The sequence below is a fragment of the Bos grunniens genome, chromosome 3, assembly GCF_055505025.1.
Source record: "Bos grunniens cultivar Pamir isolate PY7600 chromosome 3, Bosgru_T2T1.0, whole genome shotgun sequence".
NCBI classification, from domain to species: domain Eukaryota; kingdom Metazoa; phylum Chordata; class Mammalia; order Artiodactyla; family Bovidae; genus Bos; species Bos grunniens.
The window spans coordinates 16,186,373-16,206,618 of record NC_141167.1 but is presented as its reverse complement, the minus strand read 5'-3'; the positions used below and the strand labels follow the sequence as shown (position 1 = coordinate 16,206,618).

At 46.4% G+C, this 20,246-nt stretch overlaps 1 protein-coding gene across 12 annotated transcripts in view; it reads right to left on the bottom strand.

Moving 5' to 3' along the window:
• CTPS1 (CTP synthase 1) overlaps positions 1-9,571 on the bottom strand; it is a 31,705-nt gene extending 22,134 nt beyond the window's left edge. For 2 of the 12 annotated variants that reach the window (XM_086381711.1, XM_086381766.1), the window contains exons 1-7: positions 9,496-9,571; positions 8,686-8,735; positions 6,827-6,869; positions 5,822-6,000; positions 3,603-3,773; positions 1,237-1,337; positions 334-450 (exon numbers count right to left, since the gene is read on the bottom strand). In XM_086381711.1, coding sequence (XP_086237837.1) covers positions 334-450; positions 1,237-1,337; positions 3,603-3,773; positions 5,822-6,000; positions 6,827-6,869; positions 8,686-8,716 — 642 coding nt within the window. In that variant the 5' untranslated portion in view covers positions 8,717-8,735; positions 9,496-9,571. The remainder of the gene's footprint in view (positions 1-333; positions 451-1,236; positions 1,338-3,602; positions 3,774-5,821; positions 6,001-6,826; positions 6,870-8,685; positions 8,736-9,495) is intronic. The other 10 variants (XM_086381722.1, XM_086381774.1, XM_086381731.1 and 7 more) reach the window with 5 other exon arrangements.
• Positions 9,572-20,246: the final 10,675 nt, after the last annotated feature.

The following is a 20,246-nucleotide window of genomic DNA, read 5'->3' as shown; positions in this document are numbered from 1 at the left end:
GTTACTACTGACTCCACTCAGAGGATTCATCTTTGTGAATTTTTGTCTTAAAAAGGAATTCCCTTTACTCCAGTTGCCGTATAGTTTCACCATGTACTAGAGACAAATGGACCTGTGCAACCTACTGTCTACAACTGCAAATTACCCTGATCAATTTTTCAAATGTTTTCCATTTGACCTTTGCAAAAATATGATTATAATAATTTAAAGTTCACAAAGAAGTGTGTATATTCCCTGTTTCCTGCACCTCAAATATTTGAAACAGATAAGGAGTGAAAACCACCCTTTTCTCCCTCTTCTCCGTCCCCCAAAGTGAAGCCCTAAATGCCTTACCTGCGGCACGAGGCTGACATGAATATTACAGAAGTTCTCTCTTTTGACCTTGAACTGGAATTGACGGAAGGCCTCAATAAAGGGCATGCTTTCTATATCTCCTACTGTCCCACCGAGCTAGAATGACAAAGTTAATTTAGAGGTGAAACACGACATCTTCTTGTGGTTTAGTTTCCTAACAATTGCACTGTGTCATCTCAATTATCACTAACAACATAATACAGATGCCCTGGATCCAACAAACGTCAGTTAACAAGAAGCAGACGTTTCTCTCTACTAAAAGATCCCTTTCTGATAGGCTCACCATTCCCCAAGGTTATTACGGATCTTTCCACATCATTTCAAGGAAAAGGTCAGGTAAACGATGCCCTAAGGAATTTTATTTGTCTGAAGAGTCACAAAGCAAAGAACCTGAGATCTGACTACTTAGCCATAAATAACTTCTGTATTATAATAAAAACCACTTATAAACAAACTGCTGGAGTCTCCTGTTTTCACAGGAATGCTGAGATCTAACAGCTGGGACCCGCAAAGCAGGAGCACAGAAAGTGAAACCGAAAGAGGCTCAGGAAGGAACATTGCTGCTGCTGGAAACAGAAGGTTGGATCACCTGATTTTCTCAAGAGACAAAGGAAAATGTGTCATACCACTCTTACTGGTACAAGCCATACTAAGCAAGTGTATAAATGCTGGAAGAAGAAGGCGTGAATGAAGTATCGCTTTTGATGGTGGGGCCACTCCACATGACCGTGACGGTGCCCTCACCTGCCACGCTGCCCTTGGGAGGGTCAAGGGCTTCACTGGCAATTGGCTTATCAGTAGCTGGTGGCTGACTAAAGAGGAGAAAATGTACACCCGGTCACATGCACGGGTACCACGGAGTGCCACAGAGACTCAACAAACCTCGATAACACACACTTGAGGTTCCAGACCATCTTCGTCCACAGGTATTAAGGCCTGTCTCATTACCCACTCCTGGATTGCATCTGTGATGTGCGGGACCACTGAGGAAGAGAAAAGACCTGCGTGACTTGCACATCCCATGGGCATTAACTGAGGCAAACATACTTTTTGTGACAACAAACCACAGAGCAGCAGGGGCGTATAACAGTATCAGTGAGACCCCTCTTGAATGCCCTTAACAAATCACACTCCCCTGGCCTCCCTTCCAGATTTCCCAGTTGTGACTGGAAGCCCTGCAGGAGAGCAGGACCTCGAGGGGCAACCGAGCCACCTGGGAGCGGCGGCCCCAGTGCAGAACCTAACCTGGTTCCACAACCACTGAGCGGCTGCCACCCCGACCGCTTATGGCTGGGGAGGCACATCACACACACCCTTTTCCAAGGACAAGAGAGCCCCAGGACCCAGATCCATCAGTTTCCAGCTTACTGAAGGGTAGACAACCTGCTGCAGAGGCGGGAGAGCACAGCAGGGTGGCTGGGACACAGCATCTGGGGCCAGAACGTCTGGATTCAAATCTCAGGTCCTCCACTCATTAGGTGTGGCTCTTTGGGCAACATGCCTAACTATTCCTAAGTCCAATCTCCCTGTCCGTGAACTGGAGCTAAGAGTTTCTCCTTCCTAAGGTCGTGGAAATGTCACCAGAGTGCCCTGGGGAGCTGGTTGGCAGAGCCCTCGCAGACAGTGTTCGCCCTCACCAGCCACAGCTCGGCACTTTTTAAATCACAGTCCTGGGGCTCAGAAGGCCAGTTCCAACAGAGCAGAGATTACTGTTTAACCCACTATGTATATAACCCGCAGTGCCTCCAGCACAGGATATGATGTAGTTCACTCACAGCAGCCAAAGTGATCTTTTAAAAATACAAGTCAGAGTTCATTTCTCCCAGGCTTACATTCTTGAACGGCCTTCCAGACTCTGCATAAAAGGTGACCTCCATGCCGTGGCTCTTCGGGAGGCCCCATGGAACCTGGGTGCAACCCACCTCTCCCCTGTACCTTGGTCTCAGTGCAGAAAGTCTTCCTCCCGGTACCTAACCAGGCCCACTGCCACCGGGGGTCTCTGTCTGTGCTGAGCCCCCTCCTTCCCTTCCCAGGGCTAGCTTCTCAGCTCACTAGCCCCCTCCTTGGAGGCTTTTCCTGACCACCGGTCCTGATCCCTTTCCCCACCACTCTCTCCTCACTCTATTTAGTTCCCTCTTAGCTCCTACCAGGCATTTCACTTCATCTGTTTGTTTTTTCCTCTCCCATGTAACCCTGTGTAACTCCATGAGGACAATGGCCTCCCTGATCTTGTTCACCATTTACTCCCAGCACCAGTGAGCAACTGACCGTATTGAGCACTGAAGAAATTGCTGATGAGTGAATAAATGAATGAAGACATCAGGGGCCTAGAACAGCAAACTGTATGATAAAGATCACTGCAGCTCCTAATCAACCCTGTCCTGTGTGTTGGGAACTCGGAGACATACTCCACTGACTCAGCTCCTTTAATTCTGCCAACAACCTAAATAGGTAGGCACTGTTATTAACCTCATTTCACAGAAAAGGAAGTTAAGACTTCAAAGAGCGGAAGTGATCTGCCAGGGCTCACAAAGCTGGTAAGTGGCAGAGCTAAGACCTACACATGACCCCCCAGCCCAGAACCCGGCCAGGGTGGCCCCAGGGCAGAGCCAGCTGTCATCGCAACCCTTCGTTCTCAGTCCAGTAAAGTCCAAAGTCAAAAGCAGATTTTCTCTCATGACTCAGATGAAAGTCACTCTTCAACAACCCCCCAAATTTGGATTTATGCCATTATAGCAGACCAGTGGTTTTCCAACCACACCTTTTAAGTAGCATGAGTCTCAAACGATCAGTGTGCAAAGGCACGAGTGATGTTGTACTGGTGAATGCTCAGGCAGACCAGAGACCCGCTTCTCAAACTCCCTCCAGCCCATGACCAACCCAAAGGCCAATGGACATGACGGGAGTTCTTCTCCTTCTCACTGTCTATACACAGAACATTCCAGATGCACGACACACACTGTCTGGCTTACTGCCCTCATCTAGTTGCCTTCATCACTTCACACTCATCACTATGCAAAAACAACAGCTCTCTGACTCAAACCACACAGCTGGACTGTCAGCTTCAATATCATTCATAGAGAGGCGGGAGCCCACTCAAAAAATAACTTGAATTTTCAACTGAAGATATATTTCAATCACAATACTTGATGCTTTCATGCTGAAATTGCATAAAAGGTACATTTTTATACACAAAAGAAATTAAACTGGTAAAGATTTTTAAACATTGAAGGCAAATCCTATATTACCTTGGACGGTTTTCCCCAAATAATCTCCTTTGCGTTCCTTGTTAATGACGTACTGATAGATCTTGCCAGTGGTCAGATTATTGTCCTTGGTGAGGCGGATATCAAGGAAACGTTCATAGTTACCCAGGTCAAGGTCAACTTCCCCACCATCATCCAGCACAAAAACCTCACCTGCAGTGAACAGTGGAAACCATTAGGACGCGTGAGAGATACCTACACCGTGGCACACACTGAGTCCCCACATATAAACACCTGAACAGACCGATGTTTGCATTAACTTGACAGGAAGCAGGGAAATTTATTTTAGAAAAGTAAATATAACATGAAAGAAAAATCACCCCCCATTCTGCAAAAGGTTAACTCCATACTTCCCGTCTACCTCCAAACCCAGTCTGAATCAGAAGAGTCTGCTGTGAAACAGCATGGAATGAACAGAAGGAAGCTACGGCCATGCAAGACACAGGGGGCTCTATATGCTATGGCATCCATCACCCAAACAAAAAGAACTTTCGACAAAGTCTCCTACTTGAGCAGAGAAAGATTTAAATGTGATAAAAGTAGGATTTGATCCAAAAAGTTAAACATAGTCTAGTCATGCTGATTATAAAAACTGACTTCTGGGCCACGTTTTAGTCCAAAACAAAAGTGCAAAATTGCTCAAGTTTCCTCCTATTCTTTTGTTTAACACGCATGCCTTGATGTGCCATTACAATTTTTGCCCTAAATGGGGCCTTCCAACCATCACAATGGGAAACGAGCTCAAAAATAGGAAAGTAAAAATTGGCCTTGCTTCTCCCTCATCCTCTGCTCTCAAGAATTCTGAAATATTGCTTCAATTTTTCCATCTTCTCCTGACACAAAGATTTTGCTCTGATGACATTCATTGATTTTTACCTCTTATTAGAAAGTAGGAGTATGAAAACAATTTAAAAACTGAAGAAGTTTTTTTCCTTAACATGTCTTAACAGTACATCTACCCCCAATTTCAAGTAATTACTCTCTTACATAATTCAGACAGTTACCACACAGTAGGTAATCAGCAATAGCAAAGAAGTAAAGTGCTGTATTCCTACCCTATCTTAATGGTTTTGACTTTTCACTCACTTCAAAAGATGCTTGTTCTTATCCAAACTCTGTAAGCAAAACAGAATCTCAAGCATAGAGATGATCCAACTTCAACATCTATCTGTGGCCTGAATCCCTACAAAATGGTCCTTTGGTCTCTGAACATTTCAACCAAAGGGAACACACAAATTCTTGAAGTTGTCACCCCACTCTTGGAGAGCATTTGCTATTAGTAAGATCGTATATTGGGCCAAAATCCATGTTCTTGCAACTTCTATCAACCCATCCTATTCCTAAAGATTGGAGCCACAGAGAATAAACACAATCCCTCTTCTCAAATATTCGAAAAGTTACGATGTCATCAGATATCTTTTTCCAAGAGAAGAGACAAACTTTCATTCGGCCACCTAAAATATCATTTCTATCACAGAAACCACAAAACTCTAATGACTCCATTGCCTCTTAAGATTTCTGCTTCCAGAATACATTTGAATCAGTTCTAATGACGTGGATGAAACTGGAGCCTATTATACAGAGTGAAGTAAGCCAGAAGGAAAAACATAAATACAGTATGCTAACGCATATATATGGAATTTAGAAAGATGGTAACAATAACCCGGTGTACGAGACAGCAAAAGAGACACTGATGTATAGAACAGTCTTATGGACTCTGTGGGAGAGGGAGAGGGTGGGAAGATTTGGGAGAATGACATTGAAACATGTAAAATATCATGTAAGAAACGAGTTGCCAGTCCAGGTTCGATGCACGATACTGGATGCTTGGGGCTAGTGCACTGGGACGACCCAGAGGGATGGTATGGGGAGGGAGGAGGGAGGAGGGTTTAGGATGGGGAACACATGTATACCTGTGGTGGATTCATCTTGATATTTGGCAAAACTAATACAATTATGTAAAGTTTAAAAATAAAATAAAATTTAAAAAAATAAAAAATAAAATAAAATTAAAAAAAAAAGATTTCTGCTTCCTTTATGTCAGGGTGAGAAAACCATCACTCTGCTCTGCCAAGGACTCTTCTCAGGAGGCAGGAAATGGAGGTTATGCAAAGCAAAACACACACAATTTCCAAGAGCTGACATTTTCTTTCACATATTACATAATTATTATTTCTAAAAAAGAAATGCATTTTGCTTACCATGCTCATAAGGAGAGAATGTGCCAGCATCAATGTTAATATACGGGTCAATTTTAATGGAGGTCACATGTAAACCACATGACTTAAGTATCGTGCCCACGCTGCTGGCGATGATTCCTTTTCCAATTCCTGATATGACACCGCCAGTAACTAGAATGTACTTCATTTTACTTGTTGACCTGAGAGGAAGAAAAAAACATACCTCAAGAAATCAAACTGATGTGGGTTGAAATGCCAGCTCTGCCATTTACTAGCTAAGAAGCCTCTAGGAGTCTCAGTTTCCCTATCTGCCATGTGACTTTGGAATGTTGTTATGTGGGATCCCAGCAAATGTTTCTTGGATCACTGGATGGCTTTAGTCAAATATGAATTGGAAAATAACTGCTAATTAAATAATGCCACTTTGGTTTAAAGCTTTGACAGCTAACAACCTTGTTGTTTAGTCGCTAAGTCGTGTTCAACTCTTTGCGACCCCATGGACAGTAGCCTGCCAAGCTCCCCTGTCCATGGAATTTCCCAGGCATGGATACTAGAGTGGGTTGCCATTTCCATCTCCAGGGGATCTTCCTGACCCCAGGGATAGAACCCATGTCTCCTGCTTGGCAGGCAGATTCTTTACCACTAAGCCACCTGGGAAGCCCAACAACCTTGAGAGCCTATTAAAACACAAAAAAACAAACAAAACCCAGCTCTGCTGACAGAACCCAATGCTCCCAACGCTGGCTGACACTGCCACCAGACACTGGATGTGCTTCAGGCAGGTGCTTTGTTATTTTCCCTTCATAGGGAAACTATTTCAATATTGGATGAGCACTCTGATTCCCCATGAAAAAGGTAATGAATGCCTTTGGCTAAACTATACTGTATCACCAAGAAAACACAGTTCGTTTAGGTTATAGAAGACAGAATAAAAGAACTTCAACATTTAAAAGGAGTTGCAGTTAAAACTAAAGGTCTTTTAATTAAAGGTAACTCTCTTCTGAAATTTAACAAGTTGTTCCTTACCAGCAATCTCTTCCAGGTATGTCATAAGGAGAGACTGTACATACTGGAGGAAAAGGACATCAGATAATAAACCAGTCTGAAGCACATACTGGGCAGAAGACTCAGAGAGGGAAGAGAAGATTAAATCTTAAGAGCAGGGGTGGCAAGGAACAGAAGATTCTGACTTGGTGAGAGAAAAAGGGGTGGATAGATGCAAGAACTGCAGAGGTGAGAGGTGAGCAGACAAACAGCAACAGGCTCACCAGGGAGAATTTACCACTGGCTCCGGCTTCAGAGGCTCAGAAATATCACTGGGTCAGTAAACCCGAATGTGATCAAAACGAAAACACAATCACAAGTAGAATGTTTTGGCATGGTCCAGGACATTTTCCTCCTCTGGGAACACTTCCATGTGAAGCCAAATTATAATAAAAATAAGCTAAGAAAGGAACAAGGAAACTGGGGAGTTCTGCTTGAAACATTCCCCTGCCCCGCTGTGTTCCTCCCCAAGGCAGGAATGAACATACTTGGCAAAGAGATGAGAATGCTCAGAATGTCCTCCCTACTTGGACAGCAAGAAAGACACTCAACCATGTCCTGCTCTTTCTATTCTGTTGCAGCATTCCCAAAAGCATGCTCCTTGGTTTTGTCAAAATGTACACAGGACTCCCAAAAAGGGCTTTATGGACAGATAAATCAGAGAAATGCTGGTTAAGCAGTCAACTGGTTTCTTTAATGCAAGACCCATGGGAGCCTTTAATAAGTCAATGTGCACTGTGATTTCCCAAAGGGATATACAGTCTGCAGTTTCTCCAAACTTGTTTGACCCCAAGTCCCTAGTATTTGAGAGACACTCTGCTCTCACTTCACACCTGAACAGTGCCTTACTGACATGTGAGTATCTAGACCTGGATATATTTTAGAGCTGTCCTAGCCAGGCTATAGTCTAGTCTCACTGATTAAATTTTGGATGTTCCTAGAAATTCCTCAACCATTCTGAGTGGGTACAGAGTGGATTACTTCTATAGAAGACTCATCTCATCCATTGGCATTTAACTGGCCTTGATTTTACTCACAGAGGATAACACCTCTCTTTATGGGAGATTCCTGTAGCCCCCCACAGTGCCTGACAATAAATATCCCAATGTACTCAGAGACCAGGCAGGAGATGCTGATGGGAGATACTGATGGGATAGTCACTCCCATGGATGGCCTACCCAATAGCTAAGTGCTACTGTGCTAGACACTTTAGGGACCACAAAAATTACTCAGATTTGGGCCCACAGCTCAAGTTGCAGTCCAGTTAGAGAGACAGAACCATTTACAAATAAATGAGTAATCTAGTGATGGCAGGTAGCAGAGGGATGATATGTGACAGGTATAAATGGGGAAGACAGAGCAGAAAGCTTTCAATAGCAAGACAAGAGTAAGTACCATGGACATCACAAAAAGGTGGAAGTAGGGAAGAGAGGATCCAGACACCTCCTGCTACGTGGACCTGACAATGGCTTTGAAGGGCAAGGGAACAGAGTGGACAGGAAGGTGACAGCTATCTACAGAACACAGACGCAGGGCCAAGAAAAGAGACTGAGAGTGAGGGGGGTCTGGGGATGGTGGGAAATAAATTGCAAATTTAGGCAAGGGCCTAAACCATGTGGCAACTTTGAGTGCTCAATCTGAGCTTCAGTCGGAAGGTGAGGAGACACGGGAAGATTTTCAAGCACAGAAGTAACATATATCAAGATGCATCAGAGGAATTCAACAAAGATGAAACAGCAACAAAGATGTTGTTGGTAAATGTTGAGATCCAGCTGCAGCTCCACCGGTCATGTACTGGGACCTGTCAAGTCACGGAAGCCGCCTGAAGCCCGAATCCTTACATCTGTTAAACCGGGCTGAGAATCTCCGCATCGCCCGTGTCACAGGACTGCTGAGAATTCAAAATTATAATGAGTGTGGACGTAAGTGCGCCACGCACACGTAGTGAACTTCTTTAAAACGCAGCATCTTCATTCTGGGCGGCCGGGGAGGTGAGGAGGCCAGCTGTGGGGCCGAAGCTTCCAGCAAGGGAGGCCGTCTGGCTCTGTAAGCTCCGAGGCCCCTTCCGCCTGCGGGAGTCCGGGCACGCCCGAGGGGGCCGCAGCCAGGCCGCCGAGCCCATCCCCCACCGCGGCGGGCCTTGATCTCCCTCCAGCGAGGCTCAGGCCGTGCCTTGAAGCCGGAGGGGAGAGGCCCCGGGCAGTCTGAATGGAACGGCGGCCGCCGGGCTGCTTGCTCGGGGCGGGCCGGGCAGAAGGGGGCTCCCGCGCCTTTACGGCCCCCTCCGCCCCGCAAGCCACCCCGGCACCCTGATCAGGACAGCCAAGCCGCACGGACGAGGGCGCTGCCGGGGCCCGCAGCCCGGGGCCCCGCGGCCTTTCCCGCCGCCCCACGCCCCCTGCGGCCGCTCTACCCGGCTGCGCCCGGCCACGCGGCCCGGCGCGCGGGAGCCGGCTCCTCGCCGGCCTGGCCACCCGCCCCACTCCCGTTAGGCACGCAGCCCATTGGGCAGGCCGGCGGGCCACCTCGCCCCTGATTGGTGGGGACCATGTCTGTCACCGGCGGTGGGGCTGTCCCGCACCGGGCTCGGCTCCCGCCGCCGATTGCTGCACTGGAGAACAGCTCCCGCAGGATCCCCGGAGTCAGCCTACCTGAGGCCGGCTTTAAATCCTGCCGTCGGCTAAGAAGCTAAAAGAGCGACGCTCACACTGAGCCCCAGCAGCCAGTGCACCAGCCCGGCCGCATGCGCCGGGCAGTCTTTCACGGAGGCGGGCTCTAGGCGGTGCGCACGCAGAGGCAGGGGGCGGGGCGGGGGTGCGGGCCCTCCCTCGGGCGGGACCTCGGTACGCGGGGCTCAGGGCCCCGAGTGCGCAGGCGCGGGGTGGCACGCTTTCCCACCAGTGTGGTGGATCAGGGATCGTGCTCCCAACCCTGCTGACGCCTAGCAGACGCGAGCTGTTGGGAGACCGGGCAGGTCGTGGCGTTTCTGCCTTGCTGCCTTTGTCACAGCCAGTAGTGCGGGCTTCCCCTCTGGAGGAGGAGGAGACCCTGTTTTGATTCACACTTGGCAAATCCCATCGCCTGGCTCCAGCCCCTACTCCCCAACAGCCTTCTAGAGGAGGCGAGATCATCACATGGTGTCCCTGAACCGTCTAACCTTGTGGACAAGATGGTGTGACCACCCCCCCCCCCCAACCCATCTCCCCTGCGGCGCCCTCTAAACCATGGGATGCCTGCAGTGTCACCCTCCACCTCTAGTCCAGGGAAGGCCAAGAGGGAGGCTAGACCCAGGCTCCTTCCTCATCGTGGGAGTAAGAATGTGTGAGGCAGAAAGAAAAGCCGGTATGAAGGCAGTGAGGCCCAGAAGAGCCTCGCCCAGTTGAGTTGGAGTGCAGTGTCTCTGCATTGAAGAAAGCCAAGGAAAGACAGATCAATATGGTGTGGCCACACCACACAGAGCATTAGGAACCAAGGATTTTCTCCCCGCCCCGCAACACCCCTTCTGCCAGGGCAGTGAAAAGCCATAGAAACTTTTTTGAGGAAGGGGTTTTGTTTTGAATACTGAATACCTGCACATTTTTTTTCTCCAAACACTATACATGTGTATACCTAAAAAGTAAGTCTCTGTATCCCAGGGTTCTGTTTTCTTCCCTAGAAGCAGTTTGTCAGGAGTCCTTGTATACCTTCACTGAAGGATGTAAAGCAAAGGTATGACACGATCAGACTTGTATTTCGGGACCATGACTCAACCAAATGGATTCCGAGAAACCAGTTAGCAGGCTTTTGCCTTCTTCCCAATCTGAATCATCAGCGCTTCTGCTCTGCCAAGATGCACTGTACTCCAAACCTCAAACATGCTTGGGATGTTTTACAGCCGTGCTTCTTTCAAGAAGCATTTGGTGTTTATCAAAGTGCCTGGGATGTGATAGACACTGAGAACATACTTGCCAAAGTAAAGAAGGTGCTGTAGAGGATCCAAGCCTCTCGCTCAGCCCCTCTTCTGGGTGACTGCTTTACCGTTTCCTCTCCTGCAGACCTCCACTCTCTCTCGGCTGATGGTCTTACTTCCTGTCTCACTAAGAAAATAGCAGCCATCAGGAGAACTCCCTTAAGTTCCCACCACCCTATCCATCAACCTGCTTGCATCTGTGCACACAGCTCTGCTTTGTCTCCTGTGCTGTGGACCAGCTATCCATCAGCCTCTCATTGCTGCCAGTGCTGTATCCTCTCATCGACTTAAGAACATCCTTCCAGTAGTTCTCCCCTCCTGCATCATTGATTTCTTTCTCCTAGATGATTTTCGCTAGCGTGATACAGTCTCTTGCATCTTAAAACCCCTCCCTGACTCCATATAATTCTCTGGCCACCTCTCCATTTTTCTGCACCCCTTTTCAACACACCTCCTAGAAAGCGTTATTTGAAATTGTTGTCTCCAGTTTCTTCTCTCTTGAACTCATTCTGTTGGGCTGTTGCTCATGTAATTCCACTGAAGCTTCTCTTGTCAAAAATTAAGTTCTAGGACTTCCCTGGTGGTCCAGTGGTTAAGACCCCACCTTGCAATGCAGGGGACAAGGTTTAATTCCTGGTGCGGGGCAACTAAGCCCATGAACCTCAACTACTAAAGCCCACACGCTCTAGAGGCTGTGCTTTGGAGAAGCTACCACAATGAGAAGCTTGTGCACCACAATAGCCCACTTGCCGTACTGGGAAAGCCAGTGTGCAACAACGAGAAAACCCAGCACAGCCACACACACACACACACAAATTAACTCCTAAAAAAAACTTTAATTTCTACCTTCTCAGACCCCTTCTCTATATACAAGTCCTAGACTCACAAGCACCATGTGCACGTGCATGATGTGAGCGTAGGTGTGTGTATTTGCATATTTGGGCTGCTCCTCTCGCTCATCTTGAGCTCACAGACTCTCTTTAGACTTCTTTGTGCAATCATACTGCACCCACATCCTGCCCCTAAACTCACTACTTCCCTAACAGTATTTGTCGCAGCTCGTCACTCCTTCCTTAAAATGTGTTCTTTACTTGGTTTCTAGGAAACTGCTTTCTCAGTTTTTCTCCTATTTCATAGCCCTCTGTTTCCATGTCTGCTTTCCTAGATCCTTTCCTTTTCCTGACCTGTAAACATCAAAACGCCTCAAGGCTCAGAATATCCCTTCACCATCTATAATCATTCTCTAGATGATCTAATTCGGACTTTAACTATCAGACTTTAAATACTAGGCTTTAAATACCGTCTATATTCTGACAACTCCCAAAGTTCTATTTCCAGCCTGGACCTCTCTCTTTATCTCTGAGTTTGAGGCCCTTCTAAGCATGAGGTTCCAAAGTCTGCCCTGGGCAAAGGTACAGAAGGCCAGGCCCCTTGGCTTCAGGTGGGACAATTCTGCAGTGCTGTTCGTGCTCCAGAACTCCCCCTGGGATCAGGCTGAGACTAGACTCAGCTAAACTAGGGACTGCAGCCTTTCTGTAAAGGGCCAGATAGTCAACATTTTAGGCTTTGTGGGCCATCCAGTCTCAGTCACAATTCCTCGACTCTGTCTTCATAGCCCAAAAATGACCATAAATGATATGTAAACAGAATAAGTGTGACTGTATTCCAGTACAAGTCTTCAATTCTAGAAATACAGATCTGGTCTGAAGTCCAGTTTGTCCACCCCTAAACACACCCCTTGTCCAGCTTCTTCCTGCCCTACCCCGCCTCCCTCATTCCCTTACAGGCTGCTCTTGAGAACATTCCACAGTTATAGTAGATCCCCTACATACAAACCTTCAAGTTGTGAACTTTCAAAGATGGAAACGTGCATCTGGTCCAGCAAGGAGCCAGAACCTGTGCCATCAGCATCAGGCATGAGTGAAATTGCAGCTTGCCCTCCGTCTCCTATTGCTGACGAACCTTCAGCTCTGCCATCTCCCACCTCCTTTCCCTCCCGCAGTCAGTAACTCTTCTTGCCTGTTCACTCGATGCCAGCCCCTGTGTGCCAGCTATTGTACTGGACTACTGTACTTTTCAAGGTACTGCACTGTAAGGTTTAAAATGTTTTCTTTGTTTTTTATGGATCATTTGTATAAAAAGTTTTATAAACCTATTACTATATAGCTGATTGTGTTAGTTGAGTACCTAGGCTAACTTTGCTGGACTTATAACAAATTGGATTTGGAGGAGGAAATGGCAACTCACTCTAGTATTCTTGCCTGAAGAATCTTATGGACAGAGGAGCCTGGTGGGCTACAGTCTATGGCGTCGCAAAGAGTCAGACATGACTGAAGCAACTTAGCACACACGCGTAACAAATTGGACTTACGGAATGGAACTCATTGTATGTAGGGGACTTATTGTATTCAGCTACCCCTTCTCAGATGGGTTCCTAGGGAACCCAACGTAAGGCGGCACTCCTCCTGCATGTCCTCCTGTGCTGCACTCACTTCCGCCAAGACACTTCTCACAGGGTGCTCACACTGCCTGCTACCTACTTGTCTGTCTCCACACCAGACTATAATCTCCCTGAGATTACCCGACCTTTCTGTGTCTCAGTTTCCTTATCAGGTACAGTCTTGCTCACCTTTTAATAACCAGGATGAAGCATATTTAATTCCCAACACTCCCCTGTAATGTACATGCCACCATTATTGCTATATACATATGATGAAGCCAAGACTGAGAAGTATAAATGCCCTCCCAAGAGCACTTGTAAAGGTTCTCTTTGAATCCTCTTTCCATTTTGCTCCCCCTCATTCTACCCATCACCAAATCTTACTAATTATTTTCTAACCAAGACTCCTTTGAGTTAATTTTTTCACTTTTACATCAGTATGCTGTCATCCTAGCCTGGCATTCTGACAGATCATCTGGGGGAGCAATGGGGCAGGAGAGAGCCTACAACTATTGACTTAAATTTGTTGTTGTTTTTTACCAGATTGGGGCTATCTATTCTAAAATTAAATTTTACTTAGTTTTTAATAACTATGTAAATGGTACAAAATTCAAAAGATAAAAAGGAATACCTAGGGACTTCCCTGATGGTCCAGTGCTTAGGATCTGCCTTCCAGTACAGGGGATGAAGATTCGATCCCAGGTTGGGGAACTAAGATTGCCCATGCCACAGGGCACCTAAGCCTGTGCTCCACAATGAAGACCCAACACAGTCAAAAAATCAAAATTAAAATAAATAAGAAAAAGGAATACACAGTAAAAGCCTTCCACTCATACCTGTGCCTGCCACCTAGTTCTCCTCCTCAGGGCAACCACTCTTCCTGATTTCTTGTTTCTTTCAAGAGACACTGTGCATGTCTGTATCCTTTCTTACTGGCTATAAATTATTTTAGTATGAGTGTGTTATGTTGGATTTTCCTCCTTTGAGCCAGCTTCCCTCCATGATGTTATTTGGCAAATTAGTTAGTTATACCCTTACTTTGTTCATGAAAAATTTGAGGCCATTTGTGTGTGTGTATGTGTGTGTGCGCGCGCGCACGCGTGCGCGTGTGTGGGTATATATATATATATATATAATATGAGAGAGAAATAAGGCAAAAGAAAAATAAGGGTAGGTACTTTTTCTCTTCAGTGATATCCGTTGCTTTCAGGATAAAGTCAAAACCACACTTTGAAGCATGAGGCCATGCACAAGCTGGCCTCAGTTTACAACCCTCTGGCCACATGACTCATGCCAGCTCCTCTAGTACCCTGAATATGCCATTTGTTCTTTCTCACACCTGGATCTTCACATAGACCTGCTGAAATATCCCCTTTGTCTTCCTAAAGTCACATTTCAGCCTGGCCTCCACTTCCCCAAAGTAACTAATCCGGACAGCCCCCTTCCCTCGAGTTGGGGTTCGTCTTTCTCCCCTGTGCTCCTGCTGCTGCCTGGGTTTCCCCATGCACAGCACCTACAGATTGTGTTTTAACAGTTCTATTCCTTGTCCAAACCTCCCACTTTTCTCTAAGCTCCGTGAGGTCTGGGACCTGTTTCTCCGACTTACTGTTGAAAGCTCAGTGCCTAGCTGGTTCCAGCACAGAGTAGGCACTTGGTTCCACAAATAAATGAATCCAGGAATTAAATTAGGCCCCAAATCCTATTCTCTCTAGAGGCGAGTCACAAATATGATTTTAACTTCCCAGCCCCATAATTGATGAGGATCAGTATGATCAAGCAGAAAACCACACAGCTGATCATGAGGAATATCACTTCCTCAAATACCTCTTCACTGACCCCCTATGCCTTCTTATTGGCCCCCTAAGTGGCGGTATTCTTCTTGTTAGCAGTTACCACAAGTGTAACGATTGATGGGGTAATCGGTTATAGGATGTTTGTGTTCCCTATCAGACTGTACTTCAATTATGAGTGTATCCCCAGCACATCTGACTTGCCTGCATGTAGGAGGTGCTCAGTAAATGTTTTTGGTTTTGCTTTAAGTATTTGTTTTTATTTATTTGGCTGTTCCAAGTCTTAGTTTCAGCATGCAGGATCTTTAACTGTGGCAAGTAGGATCTATACACTGACTAGGAATTGAACCTAGGCCCCCTGAGTTGGGAGTGAGGAGTCTTAGCTACTGGACCACCAAGGAAGTCCCTCAGTAAATGTTTACTGAGTGCATTAAAGGGAGCATTATTCCTGCTAATGAGATCAGCAATCAGTTTCTCCCGTGAGTCTTCCTGGAGCGGATGCAGGGTACCTAATGTAAGAATGAGCAGTCTCAATAACACCCACACAGCAGACATACAGGCTACAGTCACGGGGCTGTTCCTCATAATGATTCTCAATAAAGCCTGCTGGCGGTGCCATAAAGTGCAGGTCAGGCAAAGTGATTCTGCAGAGGGCCTGTAGGCTACCAATAGTATGCAGTGTCGGGGAGAAGCCTCTGGAAGGCCTGGGCTTATTACACAGCATCTTCTGGCTTTCCTCTGTGTGAGTTTTCTCTAATGAGAGTGCTAGGTAGAATTTGAGAGGCAGTGAAGTCAGTATTATACTCTCTGAGAAATACATAGAATGAAGCTGTTCTGAGCTCCAAGTTAAATTCAAAGGCTTTCAGCTGTCAGTTGAGCCTGGGGGTAAAATTCCTATGCACCTCAGAATTGATGGTGTCCTTCACAGAGAACGTGATGGGATGTCAGAAAGATCTGCTGGAGACATCTGTCTTGTGTAGGGTGTATAATAATACATACTACTATTATATGACCATTTGGTGTAATCATACAGTAAGGCCTCATTAACAGATGGCGGGGGCGGGACATTTAGTAAAAGAGAATGAAGAAAAACTGTTTCGACAAAACATGTTACTATGAATTCTTAGTTGACAAATATAACATGGCTAGCATCACCACATATCCCAGATTTGAGGGGACAGTTCTGATTTCTTGGTATTTTATTATTTTCAATAAAAGGAATGTGTTACATGTACTAAATATTTTGTTGTGCATAGTCAGTCATGTCCGACTCTGCAATCCCAAGGACTGTAGCCTGCCAGGCTCCTCTGTCCACGGAATTTTCCAGGCAAGAGTACTGGAGTGGGTTGCCATGCCCTGCTCCAGGGGATCTTCCCAACTCAGGGGTCGAACCCAGGTCTCCTGCATTGCAGATGGATTCTTTACCATCTGAGCCAACAGGGAAGCCCAAATATTTTGTTATTAAATCCCTAAAGTTTTTGATGCAAATAAATGGGTAGGTGAGAAAATGAACACTTTTTAGATCATATGTTTTGACTTTGGGGTTCAGAAAACACAGCAAACAAGGTTCATTTCCAGTATCCCCCACCTGGGAGAACCCCTCCAAGCCTCTCATGCTACTTGAGTACCACTCCTTGACCCACACAGCCTACTCTGTACTCATGTCTCCCGGCATTTACCACATTATACTGAAATTGTCTGGATTGGCTTCTTCCTAGACTGAAAAAACCGCCTCTTTTCAGCTCCAGTAGCTGCGAGAGGACTGGCAAAACCTCTCCCAAACTTCCATAAGCCATATAATCCACCTACAAACTGTGTTCTTGTTACACAAACAGAGCTCCCAGACAAGCTCCCACCACTTGCTTCCAAACAGCATGTGGCCCCTAAACACTTGCAGTATCCAAAGTCTAGAGGCCGAGCATTCTGTCCACGCTGTCTTGGCATATTGCCTGGGACACAGCAGACCGTCAGTAAATATTTGATGGATTAGGACTAAGAAATTACCTCGTTAATTTTTTTTCTTTTTTCTATTTTTGGTTGAGCTTAGGACAAAATGGCTGGATGGTATCACCAACTCAATGGACATGAGTTCGAGCAAGCTCTGGGAGTTGGTGATGGACAGGGAAGCCTGGCGTGCTGCAGTCCATGGGGTCGCAGAGAGTCGGACACGACTGAGCGACTGAACTGAACTGAACCAGGTCTTAATTCTCCCACCAGGGATCAAATCTGGACACGTGTACTAAAAGCACCGAATCCTAACCATCGGACCACCAGGGAATTCCCCTGTGACTTTTAACCTCCTCGGCATCTGGCTTTTTTCCACCAAGGCAAATGAGCATTCTTGCAAGAAAACCAATTGTATTTCAGTTGATGGGGAGATACCACAAAAGCAATCCTTACACCAGCCCAGCTTAATAATCTAAGGGTCTTGAATGTTTCCTGACAACGTTCCGCCCAGGGTAATCAGAAGATCACTAAGGGGATCAGTATGCCAATATTCTCCAGGCTCCCACTGGGCATCTAGCATTCTCCCAGCTGCCACAGAGTTGAGTGGCCTGACAAATGTTAGGACATTGAGAGATTTCCATCTAGGAAGCGCTCAGTGGAGCCTTAATTTGTATAGAACTCAATAGCTGTAATTTCAAATTCTGGACCCAAGCTCCAGACATCTGTATCTCAGATCTCTTTAAGAGATCTATTTCTGTCTCCAGGAATAGTTCACACTCCTGCCATCAGTGCTGTGATCACTTAGAAGGCACCTTTTAAATCTGGGGAAAATAGGGACTACTCATACAGGATAGCCAACATCCAGGTTTACATAATTAGCCCTTCAATTCCTGTTGCACATCAGGAGAGTGTTTTAAATGATTCAACCTTTTCAAACACCTGCATTCAACATATATTCAACGACTCTTAAGCTCAAGGGCATATGGGAAAGACACTCATCTGTTCGTGGGTTTAAACAACTGGAAATATTGACAAGGATAGTGTGGTAGAGGGTGATGTTATTTTGAAGAAAGAAGTTAAGGACTGTTTTTTCATTTGTTTGTTTTGTTTTTTAAAATGTACTTCTATTTTGTAAATTGTTTTTGAAGTATGATATACAATGGCACCCTACTCTAGTACTCTTCCCTGGAAAATCCCATGGACGGAGGAGCCTGGTGGGCTGCAGTCCATGAGGTCACTAAGAGTCGGACAGGACTGAGTGACTTCACTTTCACTTATCACTTTCATGCATTGGAAAAGGAAATGGCAACCCATTCCAGTGTTCTTGCCTGGAGAATCCCAGGGACAGAGGAGCCTGGTAGGAGGCCGTCTATGGGGTCGCACAGAGTCGGACACAACTGAAGCGACCTAGCACCAGCAGCATCCTTTTAAAAGGTGTAAAAAAGCTAAGAGTACAATTTGATGAGTTTTTACATACTTGACCACACCCATGTAACTAGCACCCAGACTAAGAAACACAGTTACTAGCATTCCAGAAAGCCCCATTGTTCCCCTCCAATTTCTATGCCACCAGTATAAACAGCTACCCTGACTTCAAACACCCTACATTAGTTTTCTCAGGGCTCTTTTTAAATCTATACTGGGATAACACAGTCATCTATTAAAGCTCTCCTCTTTTCCCACAAATCTTAAGATCCACAACATTCTATTTGGCTCCTTTAAGTTGTACCTGCCTCCTCTCTTCCTCCCCGTGCCAGATCCTCTTTCTTTTTAGGTAAACAAATCATCTTCCTCAGATTCTGGTTATGCAAAGCCAAAGAGTTGTCAAAATGGGTATCTACTTCATTCATTTATTTCCAGAGCATTTATTGGCATCTTCCATTCACCCTAGGCACCAGGGTTACAAAGACAATTATAATACAGAGGACAGTAGAGAATTGGGGGAAGTGGTGGGGCGCCTTGGAACCCCCGGAGGGGTACCTAACTCAGCCAAATGGCCATAAAAAGCTTTGTCTCTCAGGATGGGCAGGCGCCAACACGGGGAAGGGAAGCCAGGCTGGAGGATGGGAGGGGGGAGGGTCACAAGCAGGAGGAGCTTATCCATGAGAGCTTAAACTGCAGTTTATTCTGTGGGAAGACCACAGCAGGGAGAAGATTTCTGTGTTAAAGTGGTAGCTTGAACAAACACAGCCAACTTTCCCTTCCCATGGTAACCTCATTGAGACTACAATAAAGAATTTTTTTTTTTTAAAGCATAAATCTACATGAAGGCATGGAGAACAGGAGAGAGGACAGAAGTAAACATTTTGGAAGTAAGAAATGAGATGAGTGAATAAAAACTGAGCAAATTTAGCAAAGACAAAACGCCAGCCAGCCGTGGGGAAACTGAGAACCCAGCAGGCTTACGCTAAGGGCAGGAAGGATTAATACTGGAATGAGACCTTGCACAACGGTAGGAGGAACTGAGAAAGTGAAGGTCCAGAGTAGGGAGACGAGGGATGGGAGGACTCAGTAACAAATCCTCCTGGATAAGGATCAAAGGTGGACAACGTGGAGCTTGCTGGGAAATAGAGAAGTTGGGCGAGTCTGGCCACTGGGAACTGGGGCCTTGTGCAGAGGCTTGTGGGGGTGCTGTAGCCTCGGGTACCCATCAGTGGGTCCAAGCCTCTGGTGGTATGCCTGGAGCCACTGTGGTCATTTGGGAAGAGGTGCAGAGTGTGGCACAGAGGACCAGGTGGACCCCGCCGAGCACTTCTCCTCTGTCACCATGCCTCCGCTTCAGACAACGGTACTGCTTGCCTTCCATCTCCCAAGCCTCACACCAGATCCTCTGTGGGATCCTCTCTCACACAGAAGTCTATAGGGAAAGGGGTTCCAGGAAATGTGGCTTCAGTTTAACCAAGTTGAGGGTAAACCTTGGGACACCTCAAATGCAGGGGATAAGGAGTCAGAAGGAGGCTAGAGGCTGGCTGCAGGGGCAGCCCTGGATCACTCATGCCTGGAATATGGGGCGAGAGGAAGAAATTGTGTCTATGCTGATACTCCTGTAATTCTGGGGCTCTTCCTTTCACTGAATGCAGATCCCAATTAAAATACCCACTACTTTGCCACTTGGAATTGTCGCTTGCAGTTTCAAATCCCTCCAAGTCATGGCTCTGCTCTTTGCCTTTCATTCTCTGTCAGTCCCTGGGCTTCCCATGCTGGGGGACAGCTCACATGCCCACAGCCATTTGGAGTCCAAGCCAAGCCTTATCACTGTGGCAGGCTGCAGTGAAT